This window comes from Notothenia rossii (assembly GCF_949606895.1).
Source record: "Notothenia rossii genome assembly, chromosome: 2".
In the NCBI taxonomy this organism is placed as follows: domain Eukaryota; kingdom Metazoa; phylum Chordata; class Actinopteri; order Perciformes; family Nototheniidae; genus Notothenia; species Notothenia rossii.
In genome coordinates this window covers 85,224,953-85,247,982 of record NC_136904.1, presented here as the reverse complement: position 1 = coordinate 85,247,982, position 23,030 = coordinate 85,224,953, and the positions used below count along the sequence as shown (strand labels likewise).

The following is a 23,030-nucleotide window of genomic DNA, read 5'->3' as shown; positions in this document are numbered from 1 at the left end:
GAAAGAACGGAGGGGAGAGAAGACTGAGTGGGCAGGGGAGGATAAAAGTGAAGACAAGAATAGAGGTGAGGATGGAAAAAGGTGGATGCATGACAGCAGATTGTGGGTCAGGAACAGGAAGAACAAAAATAAGAAAGAAGCAGCGGGTGATTAAAAGAGGGGGAGAGGGATACGTTTGCAGTGAGAATAAAAAGCCGGCTGCAGCCAGGAGAGCGACTATAGGGAACGACGGAAAGAGGGATTTCAAGAGTGAGCAAGGATGGAAGCCTGAAACTGGCAGGAAGAAAGATCGTCACAAACAGATCCAATTTCTCTGCCTCGGCCTGGCCCTCCCTCCAGCAGCACTCTGAAGTAAAGAATGAGGCCTGGATGAAAGCAGCTTTAATTGAAGTGCTAGTAGGAGAAGAGAGAACTATAGGGACCCGACTGTGCGGGTTAGTGCTCGACTTGGACAAACAAGATCCTACTGCTGAGAGAAAGATCACGATCTACCTGTTCAACCACTCAGACAGGGAGGACACAAGCCGAGGGAGAGAGAGGGAGGAGGAGGCACAAAGGCCAGGAAGAGCAGGTATAGGGCGTCACCACATGCACTAATGCAAAAGTTAAAAGGAAAATAGATTATAGCCATGCTAGTGACTCTGTGAGGGTGTAGTCTGGAGTTAAATGTTAGTTTCAAAAGGCTCACAATTGCAGTTTTACAGAGTTTACGAATTGCTTTGGTATGCAGTCCAAAAACAGGATACAAGGCAGTGTAAACAGCGCAGCAGAAAGCTAAACAGTAAAGGCAAGACACAAAAGGTTGTTTATCAGGTCTAATGTTTCATCTGAGTAGTGCTTTTGCATGCTTTTATTAGCTTTTGAGCACTTAACGCTAAGTACAGCTGCGACTGACAAAAATATCAATTGTTTTGTCGATATTTTGTCATAAATATAGAAAAGGTGAAGAATTTAACCTGGTTATTGCACTGATTGAAAAGGTCAAGGATCACCGAAGTTATTACAATCTATTCTGAGAGGAATATAAACGTGTGACCCAAATTTCATGGCAATCCATCTATTCCTGTCCCCTCTCTACTTTGAATTATCTAGTAAAAAGCTTGAAATTCCCCAAAACATTGTCTTTTTTGAAGATATAGCCAATGGTAACCATGAATCTAATCTAAAAGTACAAAAAGTAGTGTCAGTCTATTTTGTAGATTTGATAAAGTTTCATTAATCATTCATCCTCTAGGCAAAATGAATATATGTAATACATGTCATGGCAATCCATCGAATTGTTGCAAAGACTAAAAAACTGAAATTCAAACCTTATGGTGTTGCTAGAGGAATAGTCAGAATTCACCAAAGTCTTTATGATTCATCCTCTGTGAAATATGAACGTATGTGCAACATTTCATGACAATCCACCCAATTCATGTTGATATATTTCAATCAGGACCATTAGGCGCTTTCACACCGGAGTACTTTTCCCAGGAACTAGGCCGATAGTTCTTGGGGTTTTGGTTTCACACCAAAGATATCTGGAACTACAACCTAGCTCGCGCTAACCTTTTCACCCCCAGATAGTCCCTGCTAGAGAGTCAAGCCCCTAGGAAGTGAGCCGGACTCTGAGGAAAATATTCGTTGTGGCCAAACGGCGGTACTACACTTCCGTATCAGTCGCTGGGCCCGGAAAGACTTTTTCCCATTGACTAACATTGGGAAAGAGACGTCTGTAAATCGTTGGATAATTTATTTTAAACTAAATAAACTACCCAGTATGAACATTTGTATATTATTAAAAACATTCGGTCCTCAAGTTGTAAAATGTGCTAATAACGTTATTCTGAGAGTTATTTTCCTTTGCATTATGAACGCGGATCCAACCCACGGGACTGCGCCACAAGGCACGTTCATGTGACCTGTTCAGTACTACATGAGTTTTACCCTTACCCATGGATGCACAATAAGAACGGATTATTTGATTATATGAATACTTTCGTGACGTTTCGCTCTCTCAAAAATAGGGCCATTTTGCCATTTTTGCCTCCCACGCTGTATCCAGTTCTTATTATACATCCATTGACGCTTTCACACAGGAGTACTTTTCCCAGGAATAGTTCCGATAGTTCCTGGGATTTTGCGTTCACACCAAAAAGATCTGGAACTAGAACTTTTTTTTACGAACCTTTTCACCCCTTTTTAGTCCCTGCTAGAGAGCAGGGACTTTCCTGGAAAGAAAAAGGTTCCAATTTATGATTGGCTGGGCGAATTGCAAACCACGCCCTGTAAAAAAAAAGCCATTTTATTTGCTCGCATTAGCATTAGCCCAGCGCACCAATGGAGAGAGACTAACTTATGGCTACACAAAATAAAACATGGGAGCTGTGAAGTGATGAGGAGGTGTTGGCGCTTCTGGCTATTTACTCGGAAGACGCTACCCATCAGCTTCTACTGAAGCCAGTCACCAACTCCGGGGGACTCCGGGAGGCAGTATATGCCGTGAAGTTGTTTGCGGCCTGCCAGTAAACCCAAAGCAGAAGAAGAAGTGACGTCAGCGGCTTCATTTGCCTAATCCTCCCTCAGGGACTTATTCCGGTGTGAATAGGATCTACTAGGACAGTTCCCAGGGAATAAGTACCACAAAGTACTTGGTGGGAAAGCGGCTAATGTGGTGAGCTTTATTTGGTCAGTTTTTCGTTGCTGTGTCTGACTGCGGCCCATAACACACATTGATGGGGACCTCTGAGAGCAGTGACTCAGCTACGCTCGAGTGCTTCCAATTGCTGACTCAACCCCTAAAATTCTGCACCTCCGTCACTAAAACGCTGTCCTCTGCTTTTCATTCTCCTTCCTCTTTCATCCCCTCTAACAGCGTCCTCCTCCTCCGAGTCCTGTCTGCGCTGCTTCGCTGAACTCTGATGAAGACACACTACGGGGCGTGGGCAGAGACGAGGGCAATCTATTTCTCTCACTCTCACTCTCCTTCCCGTGCTGCCATGCCGCCCCTCTTCCCTTCCCCTGTTGAGTAATACCCTGTGTCTCTAACTGTACCCCGTATGTCTCCCCTCCCACCCTTTCCACTTTTCACCTTTAATACTCAAACCTCTCCTGTGCTTTACCCAGCGAGCTGTCAGCAGGGTGTGTGTGTGAGTGAAAGTGCTTTTCCTTGACGGGCTCTGCCTTGGCCTCTAATCTCTCATCTGGTTTGATGTAATTAGAGCTAATGAAGATTCCCTGATCCTCTGAGCGACTCGTCCCCCCGGGCCACGACAGCGTGGAAAACTAGAAAGAGCCGGGAAGCAGAGGAGCGCTGATAAAAGAGACACAGGCTCGTTTAGCGCAGCTGATAGCTATGTGTTGTTCGGCATGTGTGTGTGTGTGTGTGTTTTTCTGTGCTAGTCTATCTGTGTGTGTGTGTGTGTGCATGCTTATTTGTTTAGAAAGATTGATTCCCTGCTGATGCTGCGAGCAGCAGCGCGATTACCTTGGCTCATAGCGAAGTGTTGTTGTGTGCGTGTGCGTTAGTGTGTGTATGTGGCTAAGCGTCTGTGCAGGGGGATTGGCAGAGTCTTTGCAGACTTAGGGCCAGTTGCAGAAAGCAGTAGACAGGCATAATCCTTCATAGCCGTCCTAAACACTTAAATACACAGTGTAGCAACTCCCCTAAATCTGACAAGACAGAGGCACACGCGCGCGCGCACACACACACACACACACACACACACACACACACACACACACACACACACACACACACACACACACACACACACACACACACACACACACACACACACACACACACACACACACACACACACACACACACACACACACACACACACACACACACACACACACACACACACACACACACACACACACACACACACACACACACACACACACACACACACACACACACACACACACACACACACACACACACACACACACACACACACACACACACCTTGGCCTTACACCAAGTGGGGAAAAACCCTGCAGGCTCCCCTGACATGCAACCCTTCACATTTCCCCGCAGAGACAGCCCTCCCACCGCCCCCTCCTCCGCATCACCCCCAGTGGGGGAAGCTTTGATGCCGGCGCTGAAAGGGTCTACTTACATCCCAAATCTCCAGGCTACGTGATCGTCTGTGATCCAGCTGGGGGAAGAGAGAGAGAGAGAGAGAGTGGTGAGGGGGTTACAAAGGAAAGGGAGAGCGTGAGCGGAAGACAGACTTGTGTGACTGCGGAGGGGGAAAGCTGTGCAGCTGTAGCTATTAATAAGCTGCGAGTGGAAAGAGAGAGCCGAGCCCGGAGTATAAGACTGTCCCAATTCTCATTCCGCTGGTCCGGCCTCTTCCCCTATCCCTCACCCCTTTGACTTCCCTCTAAACAAATGATGCCTTTTCTATTCACAAAAAGAAGCTGAAGAGTCTGAGGGAGTGTTTTACGGTTCAAAAGATATTCTGATAATTGCCAATTTTGATCACATAAAATCTTATGAGAGAAGAAGCCTGTCTGGAGCTGGACTGAGGCCAGTAATGTGGCCCTCTTTGAAAGGAAATATATTTAACAGCAAATCTGCTGTGGCAGGCTGAAGAAACGTAAAAACTAAGCTGCAGCTGGGCTGTACTCACCACCAGGCTCCCGCGGGGCCGTAGTATCCCTTCAGCAGCGGCAAAGAGGCCATGACTAGAGGCACCCCCCACGCCATCAGATGGTACAACCTGATAAAAGACAGACATTTATTTCGTTATAGGCGCAGAGAACAGGGAGCTTCGCAGAGAGAGAAAAAAAACCTACTAAATCAATTATTTTCTTCCGCTCATCCCTTTGTTGCCACCGACATCAGGGTCATTTTTCAGGTGCAGACAAATGCCTATACAGCCAGAGTGCCAATTACTCATGGTAATTTAAACCATAATTACTCTCAGTGTTGCGGAAAAGATGATTCGCAAAGATATGTCTGCATAAAACCACAAGCAGGATGTGGAGTCTCACTCAGAGGGGCTAGTGACAAAAATATATGTAGTCAAAGCAGGATAGACTTCATCGCCCATGTATAAAGAAAATGGTTAATAAGAGAGAGGCTCTGACTGGATATCAATTAAAAAACGATAGGATCTCTAAGAAGTTTTAAAAATCTCAATCACTGAACTCTGTGTGTGTCAGTGTCCGACAGATGAGGTGTGCGCTCCAGTGTCTTGGGCGTAGGTGTGGGCGTCGATAGTTTATAGAGCGTATAGCGTTGCTCGGTCAATAGAGGGAAGTCCTCGATGACTTGTTCCAAGTGTGGTCAATCGAGCGGTGGCGACACGGCTGATACACACTCAATCCCTCTCGGCTTGTGCGGCACAGACACACACACACACTCTCACTCTGATTACACTGGGTGACACTGTATCTCCCCTCTCTGCCCTCAGCTGATGGACAGCAGTGTGAGAGTGTGTGGAGAAAGGGAGACGTCTGGAGGTTTGAAAAGGGCAGAATAGTGGGTGGGAAAGAGACATATGAAATATAAAGGTCCAAAGAGAGAGGGAGAGAGTTTGGATCCTACACAAGAGGGGGAGCGAGAGAAAAGAAAACAAGGAAGCACGAAAAAAAGGGAAATGGTGGGAGCGTTAAAAGCGAAAGAGACACAGACAAAGAGAGAGAAAGTGTGTGTGGTGGTGGGAGGAGAGATATAAATGGTCAAATCAGTCCTGCCAGTCGGTGGTGTGATGATTGGTGCAAGGGGGGGGGGGGGGGGGAGGCTTGTCAGGAAATCAATGTCGAGAGCCGGCAGCCCCGCAGACACACACTCGCACACAGGCGCACTGCAGCTCACACACCTCACACTCGCAGCGCTTTGAGAGGGAGATGACGAGGTCCGGAGCTGCGCTCAACATGGGCTTAATGAGGCACAGCAGGGCTGCTCTGCTCCACACACACACACACACACACACACACACACACACACACACACACACACACACACACACACACACACACACACACACACACACACACACACACACACACACACACACACACACACACACACACACACACACACACACACACACACACACACACACACACACACACACACACACACACACACACACACACACACACACACACACACACACACACACACACACACACACACACACACACACACACACACACCTCTCTCAGGGCTCAATCTCATTCCTCACAGCCTCACACCACTTTGTCTTCTTTGCCTGAATCTGTCCTTCAAACACACATAAACACACTACCCATCCTCTCTTGCATCCACTTCAATCACGCTTAGATCATCAGGCCTCCGTTCCCAATCTCCTCTAGCCATTTCTTCATTCATAAACCATCACACTGCGCCATCAGTCAGTCTCTGTGTGTGTGTGTGTGTGCGTGCGTGTGCGGTGCCTGTGTGCGTGTGCGTGTGTGCGTGTGCGTGTGTGCGTGTGCGTGTGTGTGTGTGTGTGTGTGTGAGAGATAGAAAGGGTGGGAGGTTGGCGGTAGGGGGGGGGGGGGGCCGAGGGGTAATTTTGCATGCATGCAAAGCCACATCCTGCCGAAACACACACAGCTTATCAATGTGCAGTCAATGCACGACAACCCTCCAGACACCCCGTCCACACTTCGTTCTGATCTATTAAACGGAGAGGATGTTTCTTTTCGTTGTGTGTCCACCCCAACGCAAAAATAGAGACACATCCTCCTCACACCTTGTCCCTCTGGACCCGAGAGAGGTATGCAGCTGACGAGGCTCTGAAGCGAGACCATTTTGGCCCCCCTAGCCGGCCCCTTTCCCTGCATCCATAAAACCGTCTACTTCTGAGTTATAACACCATTATATCGTCTGGCTTATTGCTAATCAATGCAGGGAAACTCCCATGGGAAGGGGAGGGGGGGGGGGGGGAACGTATTTTTACCAGCCCAACTCCTCACACACAGATGGGTAGGAGGGGTGTACGCACACACACATCTACAATCGACTCCCAGAAGTGAGTTGCCGCTAACTTGCTGAAGCTTTAACCCCCCCGCCACAGAGCGCATACATTTTTATTTTTCAGAATGTGTCACAAGATCCTCGCTAGGCATGGAAAATGAGATCACACACACACACACACACACACACACACACACACACACACACACACACACACACACACACACACACACACACACACACACACACACACACACACACACACACACACACACACACACACACACACACACACACACACACACACACACACACACACACACACACACACACACACACACACACACACACACACACACACACACACACACACACACACACACACACACACACACACACACACACACTGCGGAGAGCGCTCATGGGAGTTTGAGCGACAGAAACATAGAGCCACAAAGCGTGAAGATGGGTGCACACACACACACTCAAACACACACACATACACACACACTTAACGGCTGACACTCACTCCCTTTTCAATTAGAGCGTCGGCTGGAACAGAAAAGAAGAGGACAGAGGGAGGGAGGGAGGTAGGGAGGGGGCTGTCAATGCTCTGTGGGGAGACACATGCTCTGGCAGACCAAACACATGCACATTAACACACATATACAAACACACACGCAGAGCGAAATGGCCACAGCAAAACAAGAGGGGAATATTAGATTTAAAAAGGAAGACACAGTGGTGGACATGGAAACAGAAATTGTATACACGATGGACAAAGACGTTAAATTATTTGTTGACTGATCAATTAGCCGATATAAAAATAAAAATAAATCAGAAACTATTTTGGGAAGTAATTGAAAAGCCCATCATTCTGGTTCGAGCTCTTGGTATTGAATATAGTAAATCAAATATATTTGTTTTTCTATATTTTTCATTTTTTCTATTAAAGGAGAAAACATGTTTGGGTGTGACCAAAAGTATATAACAAATTTGAGTAGTGACTTTAATCTCAGAATTCTGAGGAAAAAGTCAGATCCCTGAGATTAAAGTCAGAATTCTGAGAATTAAAAAAAAAATGATTATCTATTCAGTAAAGAAATAATTCTAATACAAATTGTCATTGTTTGGAATTCTGAGATTAAAGTAAGAACTATTCTTCTACTTTTTGTCACATACTAAAATGGACTTCTTTCAAAGATGTTGGACTCTAAAAAAGACAGAACATTGACATAAAAAAAAAAAAAAAAAAACACAATCCACAAAGCACTAAAGGAAACAATTGTCCCCGACTCACTTCTCATATCTGTTGGTGCTGATTTCTTGGACCAGGTTGAGGTACAGGTTCACTGTGATGAGGCAAACCCAGGCCAAGGCACTCCAGTCTGCGCGCGCACGCACACGCACGCACACACACACACACACACACACACACACACACACACACACGGAAAAACAACAAGGTCAAATTACAACACAGCTCCCCTCGTCACACAGCATGCACCTGCAAGTGTGTGTCCAAACACACTTGTATGTATGAGCGCGTGTGTGTGTGGGTGCATGTGTTCCACTTTTTGATAAATGAAGGCCCATTCTGCAGTAATATGAGGGAAACCTGTGGCTAAGGGTGATGGATGAGAGGGGGGAAGAGATAATGATGAACTGTGGAAAAGCAGAGGGAGATAAGCAGGGGTTGGGGGTGAGAGAGGAAGAAATGAGAAGGAGAGCGAGGAGCGAGGTGAGGAGGGGGTGAGTCGAAACTGAGTGGACTAGAGCTAGTGCAGTGAAACTGAAAAGGAAAATAAATAAGGAAAGGGAACGGAGTCAGCAAAGTGGAAAGGAATTAATTTATTTTACAGAGACAAGGAAGAGAGTAGGAAGCTCACTTCAGTATTTTGCCCTTGTTTTCAGCCCTTGTGTGTGTGTGTGTGTGTGTGTGTGTGTGTGTGTGTGTGTGTGTGTGTGTGTGTGTGTGTGTGTGTGTGTGTGTGTGTGTGTGTGTGTGTGTGTGTGTGTGTGTGTGTGTGTGTGTGTGTGTGTGTGTGTGTGTGTGTGTGTGTGTGTGTGTGCGTGCGTGTCTGTTGACAGGACAGGCAGGGCTGGTCGTCACAATGATGGATTCTCTCAGCCGCATACTCCGCTTACTCAGTTTCGCACAATTACAAACCCCCACACAAATATACAAAATTCTCTCTCTCTGTACACTCAAGCACTGTTTAGGAATGGTGCGCGGTGACTAAGAAAGAAGGAGGCTGGCTGTCCATGTCATTGTCGAAATAAATCACAGTCACAGCGTGTCTTACATAACCTGACAACAGCCGAAGCGTTTTGCTTTAAAACTCGACAACGTACAGCTCCGATCCGTCACCTGCCCCGGCTACCGTCTCCCTCCATTTCAAACACATTTCATAACCTTTTATTAGTCCGAGTTAAAAGCAAAGCTGCGCTATGCGGCTCCCACTAGACTCGGGGCTTTCGCAACAGAACAAAGTGCCCGCTCAGACGGTGTTTATGTGTGGCCGTTTGTCCTAAGCGTGAGGATCCTCGTGATAAAGCGAGGTGACAAGCAGCAACCCTGCAGCACTAACTCACTGCCCATTACCCTGTATCTGTCTGAGTGTGTGTGAGGGTGATGTGTGTCTGCCTGTGAGAGCAATAAAACAGGCCTGGAGGAGAGTTGCATTAGCAGCCAGTCCTAACTGACAACCCTTATGCTAATTGGGGCTAAAGGAACTGTAATTGCAACAAATGCATCCAAGATTTTCAAGGTAAACACAATCCTGCCCTCATAAGTCCAAGAAATCCTACCAATATCAACCACATTGAGAAGTTGCAGATGTGTCTGACAAACCCAAATGATGTGCTCATTGGAGGAGAAAATCAATGGTGAAACACTAAGGCGTCTGGTTTGAGGGCGTGTACTGAATAGCTGCAATTGACTCCCACATGTTACACCATCGTTCCGGGCGTGGTATTCTTGGCATGGGTGTGTGAATACTCCTCCACCCTTGACAACTGGTGTATCTCAAAATGCCATGTAAACATTCTCCATCTCTTTCCTGGGAACATAGGAACAGCATGCACAATTTGAGTTGCCAAATTGTCGTCAAACAAGACAAGAGGATAGGCTGTTTCAGATATAGGGCAGCAATAACCATTTGTTTTATTGATTGATCTGCAGGGTTTTTTCTATATTAGTCATTGGGTCAATAAAGTGTCAGAACAATTCAGTAAAATGTCTCTCATTTTTCTCGAAGTCCAAGGTGATCTATATACATCTTGTTTTTTCAGCCAAAGATATATACAGTTTTAAATGATATATAAATGAGACAAGCTGGAAATTGCCATACTTCAGAGTCGGAAACACATTCATTAAAAATGAATTAAATGATTAATCCATTATTAAAATAGTCGGGATTACCTTTCTCTCGACCGACTGACAACTAATCGTTGGTGCTCTAATAAAATGTCAATTAAAAATATAACCATTCAATGAGAAGTAATTACCATAAGCTCAATGTAAGACACATTAGATACAATAATGAAAAAGGCATAAAGAAGAAGCACTGAAGTCCGGTTATTTGGAGACACCAATATGCTTTGTTTGTTTTGTTTTTTATATACAAGGCAAGGCTTTAGTACTCTGATAGTAGTGACTTTACAATGACTTATTTAAAACGTTTATCGCTTTCAAAAGCTCACTTTCTAGCCTGTATATCCTTGTGAGCCTGACCGTTGAGCGGCGTGACCAAGCAAGGAGGCAGAGAGTTCAAATATAACCCGGTGTGGGTTACACAGCCTCAATCTTACTGTCTGATGTGAACACAGTCACCAGGAACAAGGATTTCCCCCACACAACCAGGAAACACAGAGCCTAAATACCCACAGATTAATCAACCGACAAGACACAGGTGAGGGGGGAGGAGACAACAAAGGGCACCAGGTGAACACAATCAACAACAATGAATCTACACAACCCGTAACGGAGGCCGAGATCTATGGGCCCAGAGATCACCTCCTTGACAATCCTCCAGTAATAACTCCCTGCGTTGCATTTCAAATAAGCTCTGGGTGAAAGATGCAGCTATAAGCCGGAGCATCAGTGTCAAAGCACATTTTGTTCTCAAGCTAAAAAAAAGAAAAGAAAGAGGAAATGACAAAGTAATATTATTCCACACTGTGATTTACGAGCTCTTCAACAGATGTCTTTGTTGAATTTTTTTCTGGCATACTCAACCTCTATTGTTAAAAGTGTGCCTGCGACTAAATAATGAAGTTTGGTCTTACCAAAGTAAGTTAGCCAGCAAGCCTGGAAGTCACAGAGCGATCCCTCTGGATGTGAATCACCCTAGGTAAGAAGGAAGAACAGCACAGAGACACATTTTCAGCTAAAAGAAAACTCTGCTTTGTGGGTGTTTAGTGAAGCAAGCTCGCGTAACTCACCATGACATATGCTACGCTATCGAAGAAGGCAGCTACAGTCAGGCTGAGGATCATCTTCTGTACGGGGGAAATGAGAGGAAGACTTGAAGCGGGATTCTCTAACAAAACATCCCAACTTAATATGGCAGCACATTTACATTCACGTAGAGAGAAATTATACATCAAATGAGCACTGATGCGTCTGACAGCTCGGCGTCTCTGGCGACAACGCTGCGAAGATATCACAGGATGGAGGAAAAAGACTGCTTAACTTCTTCTATATAAACTAAAGTATTTGATTTGATACAATCCAATAATCTGTGCCCTGCAATAGTTTAAGAAGATAGCTCTTTTAAGAGGTGGTTAGAAAAATGGCAACACATACTGTACATACACCCAGCCCTAGTTTGTGTCCAGCAATCACTCTGCCAATAAGATAAGATAAGAAGTACTTTATAGATCCCAATTTGGGAAATGTTTGCGTTGCAGCAGCATAAAAAGAAATGGTATTGTACAAATAGAAATAAACATTGGAATGAACATTCCAAAATGCAAACATCTCAATAGAAATAAAATAGCATTAAAAAGTTGAAAAATAGACATGTTGAATTACAAATGTACAGTAACAAAATATAAAGCAGGATATTACATATACATGTGAGGAATGGAATATGAAATAATAGATTAAATATAAATGTAAAAAGTACAGTGCGATTTGAAGTCCAATGCTACAGAGAGACAGAAAAAGCCCTAAAGAAAGAGCATTAAAGTTTATGACTGACGGGTAACCTTTGTGAGGGGATGGAGGTGAAGACAGTGTGTGTTGTTATGGGAGCTGGAAGAGGTGACTGAGCGACCTAGTGAGGAGGTATCAGAGCCTCATGCTAAACTGTCATTTACTTCAGATTAGGAGGAGAACGTGAAGTGCTGCAAAACCTGAGAGACCAGCCGGACTGCCTTTAAAAACACCAAGCAGCAGGCTGCAAACTCAAACACTGATCTGCTTTAGACTTTTGAATTGTGGATACAAGAAAACATGTGGAGGGAAAAGCACACTCGACACTCATATTATTCAGTCTGTTGTGTGACCTAAAGGGGAAAGAAAGCCGTCATTATCACAGCACAACCATGAGTCAATTAACTGCGCAATTAATTAATCTGTGCATTTTAATTGGGTTCAATTATGCCAAGATTTGCCATGGCTAATTGAACATATTTCCGGTGGCAATGAAGCAAATAGAAAATGAGGGGAAAAGAGAGTGTCAAAGCATACTCTAGTGTAGTGGAAATGTACCTGAGCCAAAGAGTGATATCTGCGAAGTAGCCAGATCACAAGGAGCATGAAAATACTGCGGAGATAAGAAAGGAGAGAGATTATTGCTAACTGAAAGCAAACGGGGCAAATCATTTGGTGTTGTAACAATGATATACCAGCTTACTGAACTCATATAGGCCCACATCATAACAACTTAAACTCTAAATCCCTGCAGGTTCTGTAGCAAACGTTAATCTGGTGATTTTATTTAGCTTAGTGTACGATTACTGGCCATTAAAGACATTTTAGACTGAAACTAATGAGAGCTGCAGAAAACCTGCCAGAGACCTGCTCAGCAGCATTTGAAGGAATGATTTCCCCGGCCAAAAAGCGAAATGCTGAAGCCAAAATGTTAAGATGCAGTTCATCAAAATGCCACTGAAAGCCGCCTGCAAAATACAACTGTCTATTGAAATAAATGGGAAATAACTCTTATGACATCTGTGAAATTATAAATGTCCTTTTTGACCATAGGAGAAACGTGTCCCAATGTAGTCATTTCCCTTGTTTGTTTCTTAAAAGTATTCGATACAAGTCATTTGTAATTCCATAGTGCCCTGGGATTTGGAAAAGTTTAAATAGAAATCTTTCAGTCTCATTTAAAAAAAACTATATTTTACAAGCAAATATTGCATGCAGTTATGCACACCACTTTATAATAGACTTTAATAACTTTTACTTCCTTGGCCCATACATGTTTGACAGAGGGTGTAGCCAGTACAACAACACTGCAAATTACACAGAGTGAATCGAAACAACTTAGACAAAGCCTCAAGAAAAGCTGATTATTACAAGCTTTACAAAGGTGAGATATATTACAGGGTGACAGAAGTGGTTACTGTTTGCACAAGTAAAAAAAAAAAAAACCTGCAGTTTATTTTTTGTAAACAAACAAAGTAATGTTCACAATTAGTGTGTCTGACAAAGTGTTTACCCTGCACGAATAAAACCTTTGCAAAGCTATTTTGACATCATTTAAATCCACAGGGACCAAATCATTATTAAAAAAAACCCTGCCAACATATCAGATGTAAAAAAATATATACATGAAAGTCAATAAGTTGAAGAAATATTTACCATCCTACTAAGGAGAAGGTTCCTGTGGCTCGTTTCACTGTTAAAATCACCACCTGTAAACGAGAAACAATTCATTATAAGTGCATTAATAAGAAAGAATCCTTTTATCAAAGTGTATCATAATATTTTCTCTTGTGTAATATTTTTCAAAAGCACTGTGCAAACTTCCTGAGGAGTGCAAGATAAACACAGCGCCGCCATGATTATAATCATAGGCTCAGAAATTACTGGGTTGACAAGGCTGCTATTTGTTCAAGCATGTCTGTTGTGTTTGTTTGCAAGCATGTGTGTAATTAAAGTTAGTGCAACAAAATGGAGTATGCATCTACTTCAGGCAACAGTTGTAACAGAATTGCGAATATTTTCCACTCTACTTCTGACAACTTTAAGACATGTAAAAGGTGTTTACGACCTCCACAAGCACGACGCTTTCGGAAGGCCTTTGAGTGCTGTTAAATGACAGCTGAGAGAAATGACAACCTAGAACCTGATACTCTACATAGTTTGTGCAAAGCAACATCCAAGCTGAAGCTGATCTGAGAGCAACAAGAGAGGGAAGAGGAAGAAGAGCGGAGGAATGAAAAGAATGAGAAATATGAGAGTCAGTTCAAGAAGCTTCATGGGAAATGAAAGGGACCCGTTGTAGTTTTACAGTAAGACATGTCAACACTGAGCTGTGCAACACTTCTGCCGTGGCCCTCGGCACACAATGTCCTAAACGTGTCCTCTGAGCAACGACAACAGACCACTAACTTCCATCAGTCTAAAACCTGCAATGTAAAGAAAACAGAGATATCTATACAAATGACATGACTTATTTATTTCATTCATAGAAGTGACTGTCAAGTTGTATTTAAACTTTTCTTTGCAGTACATTTCTGATTACACTAGTATAGGAGGATTTGTTTTTCTGATGCTTTCTACAGTGTTATTACGGTTTTAATTATATTTAAATGATGGCTTTCAAGTATTGATAAAAAGCCTACAACAATTATTTTATAGAAAATTAAATTAAAGATCTTGCTTTATGTAAACTTGTGGAATTTCCTTCTGATAATAGTCGTGCAAGCATCTGTATCATTGGTTGTTGCACTTGGATTTCATTAGACAATTATCAATATATTGCAAAAATATTTTTTCCCCACTTTTTTCATAGGCTGTGTATTAATCAGCTATCTGGTTTAGGTTAAGTAGTAGAACTAACATGGTAACTTTAAACACAACAGGTAAACAAACTACCTGCTGCTACTGCTATCACAGAACCCATTGAGACACACTCAATCATTGACATTGAGCCCACTTCAAAGTCGCAAGATCAAATCCCAGAACAAAAGTATATATTATTATTTACCTCGGACAGTCTATATTTATGAACATAACATTACTTCCCTCTCGGAGCAAAACAAAACTGAATCATTACCTACATCTGTGACATTCTGTTGTTCAACTCACTAAGAAAAAGGGATGCTACAGAAAGCAAAAAAAACTCGACTGCATGAATACTGATGAAATTATGAGGAATGTATGGATAGTTTTCGTTTTGAACAGTGACACGAAACTCAAACTGGTACAGCCAGCTTGGTCCATGTGGGTCATCTGTATCTGGGTTATTTAGACAGCTTAAGGGACCCTATGATCAATATCTTGCAATTACAAGATAATGCTTGACGGGAAAATAGATAACTGGGCTCCTCAAGGCAGGACAGCATTATTGCAGCATTAGTTAAGTGTGGATCAAAACCTGGAGCCTTAAGCTGTTTGCATGCAAAGTTACAACTACACCTTTTCACAAGCTCACTGCGCGCAATACTAGTTCAGTCTTGATTCAGCCGGTTATCTCCTGACAAAGTTATTCTGAATACAAGAACTATTGACTGGTTTGTTATCATCTACATACATCTGCAGGTTGTGGACTCAATACCACAACCACCTGTATAATTGTATGCAATATCATTTGAATCTATGTTTGTGAAGGTTGTGATGCCGTTTTTGTGCTTGAGACTTTACTTTGAGGTATTATTAACTCTATGGTACGTGATCTTGATTCGGATTACACTATGTTGATTAAGCATGTATGCAGCATATTAATAGGTCTATTTCTTATTTTCAACTTGCATACAATTCAAATCACTAACCTAAATGTAGCTGAGCTAAATTGTACAGTGTTGCCTATGAGTCTTCAAAAATAAACGTGTAACTTTAGCTGTTCACTAAATGTAGTGGAGGAAACAGTACAGCATTTCCTAGATGTGGAAGAAGTACTCGGATCTTGTACTTAATACAAATTAAACGTACCAGAGTGTAGGAATACTCTTTTACAAGTAAAAGTCCTGCATTTAAAATGTAACTCAAGTAAAAGTACTAAAGTATTAGCATCAAAATATACTTAAAATACCACAAATAAAAGAACGCATTATGCAAATTGGCACATTCCAGAATACTATATTATATGTTTTGATTATAATTGTTCATGCATTATTATTCAGTGTTATCAAAGCTGGTACCGGTGCAGCTAGTTTTAATTACTTTGTATACTTCATGGTAGCTTGTATGGCATGGTAGATTTAAGTGAGGTTTATACTTCACATTATCAATCCAAATCTGCAAACTACCTAAAGATATTAAATAAATGTACTGGAGTAAAAGTACACAATTTACCTCTGAATTGGAATTGGAAGTATACAAAGTAACAAAACATTGAAATACTGAATACAAGTCCCTCAAAAGTGTACAGTACTTGAGTAAATGTACTTAATTACCTTACAACAACACTGTAAACATGTATTGGAGTGAAGGTATAAAATAGCGTAGAGTAAAACTGAAATATTCCCTTAAAGTACGAGCCCTTCAGAGTTGTTATTCAGGAAATAAATTCTTAGGCACTCTCTGTCTCTGATGTTGTTGTTAGTGTTGCTACTTTTATCCCATTCAGCTGGCAAAACAGGTTCACATGTTATCATTGTAAGATAAGACGATGCTTATCATTTCTTTTCTAAACATAACAAACATACTCTTTCCGCCTGCATGTCTCATTTATAGAACAATGTGGGTAAACAAGCTTTCATAACGTATGAGAAACATCATCTTAAAATACATAAAGCTGGTAATGCTCAGCTAGGTTAGCTTAAGGTAGCTTGTTAGCTTGAGTTATATTAGCTCTTCAGTAGCAAGCGGGGATTAGCTCGTTTAAATTAGATGCACTTTAATGGTAATAATCAACCAGTTAATGAAGTTAGCTAGCATGCTAGATGACTGAACGCATAGTTACACGGTTACTGTTGAACACTAGGAACCATGCAGGTGTCAGGCATCCATGCATCAATGTATTAATCGATTAATAAATAAATACATCAGTTGGAGTTAATAATTACCAACCCATAGTGAGTTAAAAGTAACCGTTATGTTGCTAACGAGCTAATTAGCAACAAAAAAGGCGAACATTGATTTACAGTTACGTTAGCTACTTACGCATCGATAGTCTTCTGAATCTGTATTAAAAAACACACAGCGTGAATCGTTACTCGTAGACTTTGAGTTTTGACTGTCCATTTTTAGTCACAATGGTTTATTTTTTTATTAATTCGGTTCAATTTGTTGATGTTTTGCTGTCGCCTTTTCTTGCACTTCCTGTTTCTACGGTGCGTGCAAAGGGACAAAAAGGGGAGAGCCAGCGTTTTATTTATCTCGTCAGAGGGACAATCGTGAGTTTGACTTTAACATTAAAACTCTGCCTTTATTCGTTGTACTTCTTAATTCATTTTGTTTATCTTCACTTTATCAGAAATAACCATGAAATAATCAACCCTTTAGGTTTGGAGAAATCCCCTCCCATGTTTGTAGGGTTTTTTAGGTGGTTTCAACACATCAATCAGCAGTGAAACTGATCATGTCATTTCACTACTTTTACTTTTACTTAACAACATTACTAACAAGGATATGTACTTTTTTCAAGTCAGACACATGGGACGGTTATTATTTGTAATACAAAACACAAGTAGAGCCTATACAATATGATGCATCATTAAACTACCCAACAGTAATAAGGTGCTCAAACTTAAAAGCTTCACACAGCTTTAAATTAACAGTAAATGCTTTTCATAGGTCATTGCACCCGTAATACTTTTGACTACTTAATAGTACTTTCCTGCTTCAATGCTTAATACTACCCTTATTTATTGCTTATCATTTCCTATATTTACCTACTCGTAGTTAAGTCTATTATGCATGGTTGATCTTAACTTGTCATACTTTTCTACTTTTTAAGTAAATATATCGTTTTTTCCCCCCACTGATATCAGCAAACTTTCCTCTCAAACCCTGCTGTTTGTGCACTGCTAATATCCCTTTTTGTTCACAAATTAATTTGGATCTCATTATCAGAAACACTATCAAAAGGCCCCAGGAAGAAGTTTTGTGTCCTCCTGCTCACAAGTGTTTTGAGACTGTAAAAGTACTGCCATTCAGTGATAGCCTCTGGCATTCACTTTTAGGTTATTGATAATGTTGACATTCAGTGAAAAACAAAAAGGCATGTTAACTTTGTCCCGATTCTTCAGAATGCCGACAGGAGTGGCAGCATTTCCTGTAAACGCTTTGAACCAGCGAAAAATTAAAACATGTCTGGCTGTTTCTCTTTAAAGATGTTTGAGTAGTTGCTCCCTTGAAGTCTTTGGTTTAATGTCAACTATTCTCCATGCCGTTTTGTGTCCACTATTGCTTGCTTGTTGAGGACGATTAAAGTGACTTTCTGTTGCATCTGGTTTTGTCTTTCCACTGAATAAAGCCAATTGAACATTATCTTTAGGACATTTTTGCATTTGCTCTCATTGTTTTGTTTGGGTTTTATGCAATGTCTGTGGGTGTGTAAGAATGAAAGTGAAAAGTGGGTGTGTTGCACTAATTGAGCTAATGTGACACTGAAACCCAAGCTGCACCCATTTTCGTCTTGGCCTTTGAGGCTGTTCATGACAGCTACTCTAACAGCAATAAGGGAGATGTGTCGTTTATTATTTCAAACCGGCCGATTTTTTACTTAAAACAAGACCTGTTCAAAAATATAAATATAAGGGTAAAAAGCAAATTGACTGATTTCAGTGCATACTTTTAATTGTACCCACTGCCTGCCTACTGTGCTGTACGTTTGATGTTTATTCTATTTTGTTCTGCAATACATCTGATGCACCGTATTCTGGAAATATTCCCTTTTGACACAAACAAATTGAAATAACTACTTTTAGATTCATTCAAATTGGCCCTTTTATAGGTTATAATATGGAACAAAGCAGCATTCCCTCCTCTGGGTCTTCACTGAGAGTTCAGATGTTTCAAGGTTTGTCACTTGAAGCTTTATGAATGACAACATTCTTCAACCAACAGGTAACAGTGAATCCACCTCTGAGGGGACACTGTGTTACAAAGAGTGCAAATGATGTTGTTTCTATGTCTTTTCTTGACATAAATTAAAGAATTGAACAGAATTTACAAGTAAGACAGCAGTTGAAACGTATTCTTTGCAGTGTGTGCATGCTATTTGAATGGAAATCTGTGCCAAAATAACTCTGTGTTTAATTAAACCTGTTTTCGTAACCTAGAGAACATAACTGAAGACACTCCCAAGAAGAGATGCAGACAATACTGCGTCTACCTTTATTATTCAATGTTTAAATAATGTTCCAAGTAAGTTTGTACTGCATATTGTAGTCCTTTCAAAGTTATAAAATAAAACCTCCTTGGTCCTGAAGAAAAACATATTGCACAGACCCTCACACAAATAATAGAGACTACAACACCACTTCTGTGCAATAAAACGTGTGTGCAATATGTAAACTGGAATTATTTTACAGATGTTACTTGTACATTTAAATATATATGCTTTAATTTTAAATAGTATGTGCATGCCCTTTCTTATAGTGTTTTATTCTTAGTCTCTATCACTTTTGCTGTAAACATGTACATTTCCCTTCTGTGGGAAGAATAAAGGTATTCTGATTTCAATGTTTTGTTTAACAACATGTGTTTTTTATAAAGCACAAAGCTAGCGTGTCGGGTAACCCATATACTAATGGATCATTTGTTGTTGGTCTATTTGTTTTTTGGATTAGCCAAATTCAGTTTTTTTGATGTAATTTTTTGCTCATGACAGACTGTTTAAGAAAAACAATACGAAACAAGTGAAGTAAGTTCATATCAAAGTTTATTTTCAGAAACAAATAAGTACAAAAATGGTGCAGAAGGTGCATACAAAAGCACTTGCTTATTTTGACAGATGGACATGGTCCAATAATACCATAATAATAACAATAGCAAATACATGACAATAACAACAATACATCTTGTGGAAACCCTCATTATGCTCCATGCAGAGGCATTATCACTTGATGCTGGTTCAATGGCCATGTAGGGCATTAGGAGATCACAGGCAACAGCTACAGTGAGCATCTGCCTCCTTCCATGCAGGCATAATTTAAAGTCACAGACACATCAGATTTGAAGGAGAACTAATCATACAGAGACACATACATCTGAACACACTGACATCCTCAGCAGCACAAACAGGAAGCTGGATCTTTCGTCAGTATCCCCCCCCCATAGAGGGGCGGTTCAGACAACAGGTCCTGTATTTCATGCAGTCCACCTCTCCTCCAACTTTGAAATAACATTTGGCTCTCAAACTATACAGAGTGAGGTAATAAAAAAATACATTACATTAAATAAAAAGGTTTTAAATATGTTTCATATATGCATCACAGGTGCTGAATGCAGTATGTGTTCAAAACTTTGGAGTGCAAAACATATTCGTTTGGTGTTAAGTACACACATGCTTTCATCAGGTTCAACACATCTACAGTCAATAATACCACAGAGTAGAAAGAGAAATAAGCTGTCTTTCTTTCTCTACCATTCAAATGATTGTTCATAAATTTCATCAGTAGTGACAGCAGCAGCAAAGAGACCCAATTGAGAAAAGTCAGTTCAGCCAGTCCAATATAACTAATTCTGTTTTCTTTTTTTTTCAGTTTCTGTGGTTCCGAGCTTAGTGGCACATACCGATCTCCTTCTTGTATCGCTTGGTGAGAGAGTCAGCCTGCACGGTGAGCTTGGACAGGACCCCTTGCAGCCCGGTCAGGTGGAACTGGAACTGCTTCTGCAGATCCTCGTCTTCCTCCTCGTCCTCCTCGGAAGAAAAGGATGATAGTGATGATGCGGAAGAGATGGACGCGGAGGAGTTCTTGCGGCTGATCACCATGCTCTCCTTGTGCCTCTCATCGGCCTCTGCACGCCTCACCCCCACCTGGATGTCCCTGCGGATGGACTTGAGCAGCTCGTAGTAGCTGTACATGTCCCCCTCGTCCTCATCCGATTTAATGGAGTTCGTCATCTCCCTGTCCTCCTCCAGCTCCAGCGGGACGTCCATGAGCATGCTGGGCAACATGACCGTCTGGTCCATGTTGTTCACGGCGCCGATGAATCTGTTCATGGCGTTGAACAGGGAGTTCTTCTGCGACGGGGATTCTTGCTGCATCATCATAGTGGCGAGTTTTTTTCTTGTGGAAGATCAGACTTACTTGTTTGTTTCTCCTCTGTGGCTTTATTTCCGGGCTGATCGGCTTAGAGTAACGTCTGCTTGGCTGTAATTCTTCTGCGGGGATTGGCTGTCGTGTAAATCAGGCGAGTTGAGTTTTCCCCTATGTTCAGTGTTAGAGCTCTTTTCGTAGTTTCTGTTTTGTGAAGAGAAAGGTGTGCGTTTATATAGGAAAGGTTTCCGGTTTTAGAGGCGGTCGCACAACCTGTTTGTCAAGTTTGTATGCAGTTGAAACCTGAGCTAAATGACCTGAAGTAGCACACAACAGAGAGGCTTGTCATTTCTGTCAGGAAGGGGAGTGGCTTTAAATTGACAGTTAGGGGGGGGGGGGGTGAAACCAACTCAACAACATGCACAGCTACAGACACGAATACAAAGCTGTACTCTTTATCGCGCGTAATTACGCACAACAGTTGTCAATTCAACCCAGTGTTATCACAAAACTTAATGTGCTTTTCTGTGAGAATATGTGCTTGGATTTCCGGTGAAACAAATGACATCACCACATCGCACATTCTGTTCCGATGACAGGCAGGGTGAGGCCTGACCGAGCAGGACTGGTGATATACATATTCATTAAGCCAGCCATCAGCCCACTGCTCAGGCAAACACACAGCCAATCAGGGGGCCGTGGAGGCGGGACAAGTCCATTTTGGACTAATGACGAGGCCACTGTTGACTCGCTCACGTTTTGGAAGAAAGAAGCAACAAGTGTTTGAGAATATCAGATTTTCACTGATTATATGCTTCATTCGTAGACTTACACTTACTGAGTCACCCATAATCGGAAGAAGTATTCTAAAGGTACATGTACCTAAAATTAAATGTTTACAAGTTGTTTATCAGCCAAATATACTTCCATCAAAAATAAAACCAAGCCCATCCTTGACAGTTTGCAGACATAACATGATGTAAACGTTAGATAACTGATGTTATAAATTATGAATTCATTGCATTGTTTTTTTATTTAGCCTTTATTTATACAGGTGTAAAATCTCATTGAGACACAAGGTCTCATTTTCAAGAGAGACCTGTTTAGTGGTAACACTACCACACAAAGTTACAAACAGACAGGACACTAAACACAGAGGCAACACTAAAATAAAATAAAACATCGTAAAAAGTAGTCATTGAAATCCATATACAATAGTCAGACATTGCAGGTGCAAACACCCACAGAAGATTTCTCCAGCTTTTTAAAAATTAGTTTAAAATCTTTGATGGGTATCAAACTGGTCAGCTTAAGTTCCTGCTGAAGTGTGTTCCAGGTCGAAGGGGCAGAGTATGATATGGCTTTTTTCCCAAGCTCCGTGCGTACTGAGGGGACGGACAGAGTGATGTAATTTTGAGATCGTAGTCTATAGCTGTACTGTTTGTGTGATGTGGATATGTAGAGGGGCAGCAGTCCAAGCATAGCGGTAGATTAGTTTGTACCAGGGCAGTGATCTGCGCATTTATAATGATGTAAGTGCATTATTGTTAAGCAGCATTGCTATTAGTGTAGCTGATGCAGGTCACTGTAAATCGTAGTAAGTTGACTTTACTTAGAAAACTTCAGGAAACCGATTGCCTCAACATTTCCAAGTAAAGTTAATCATTCATTTTAAGTTGTTTCAACTTAAAAGTACTGAGTTCAGGCAACTTATATCATTACAGTAAACTTGAGTAGACCCAACTCAAGATCATTCATTATGATGACTATA

The 23,030-nt window shown here is 41.7% G+C and overlaps 2 protein-coding genes across 2 annotated transcripts in view; both read right to left on the bottom strand.

Annotated features, from left to right (window-relative positions):
* LOC307028444 (cyclic AMP receptor-like protein A) overlaps nt 1-17,382 on the bottom strand; it is a 49,404-nt gene extending 32,022 nt beyond the window's left edge. Inside the window, exons 1-8 of the mRNA XM_079663463.1 lie at nt 17,214-17,382; nt 13,746-13,798; nt 12,648-12,702; nt 11,375-11,431; nt 11,219-11,279; nt 8,229-8,316; nt 4,629-4,718; nt 4,113-4,151 (exon numbers count right to left, since the gene is read on the bottom strand). Of these exons, the coding sequence (XP_079519589.1) occupies nt 4,113-4,151; nt 4,629-4,718; nt 8,229-8,316; nt 11,219-11,279; nt 11,375-11,431; nt 12,648-12,702; nt 13,746-13,798; nt 17,214-17,294 (524 nt within the window). The 5' untranslated portion in view covers nt 17,295-17,382. The remainder of the gene's footprint in view (nt 1-4,112; nt 4,152-4,628; nt 4,719-8,228; nt 8,317-11,218; nt 11,280-11,374; nt 11,432-12,647; nt 12,703-13,745; nt 13,799-17,213) is intronic.
* Nucleotides 17,383-19,921: 2,539 nt separating this feature from the next.
* LOC307030818 (mid1-interacting protein 1A-like) lies at nt 19,922-21,599 on the bottom strand. Its single transcript, XM_079667481.1, has one exon. The coding sequence runs from the start codon at nt 21,271-21,273 to the stop codon at nt 20,779-20,781; it is 495 nt and encodes a 164-aa protein (XP_079523607.1). The 5' UTR covers nt 21,274-21,599; the 3' UTR covers nt 19,922-20,778.
* Nucleotides 21,600-23,030: the final 1,431 nt, after the last annotated feature.

Bases quoted from the DNA above. Each gene is read 5' to 3' on its own strand.
- LOC307030818 (XM_079667481.1), bottom strand. From the start codon at position 21,273: ATGATGATGCAGCAAGAATCCCCGTCGCAGAAGAACTCCCTGTTCAAC.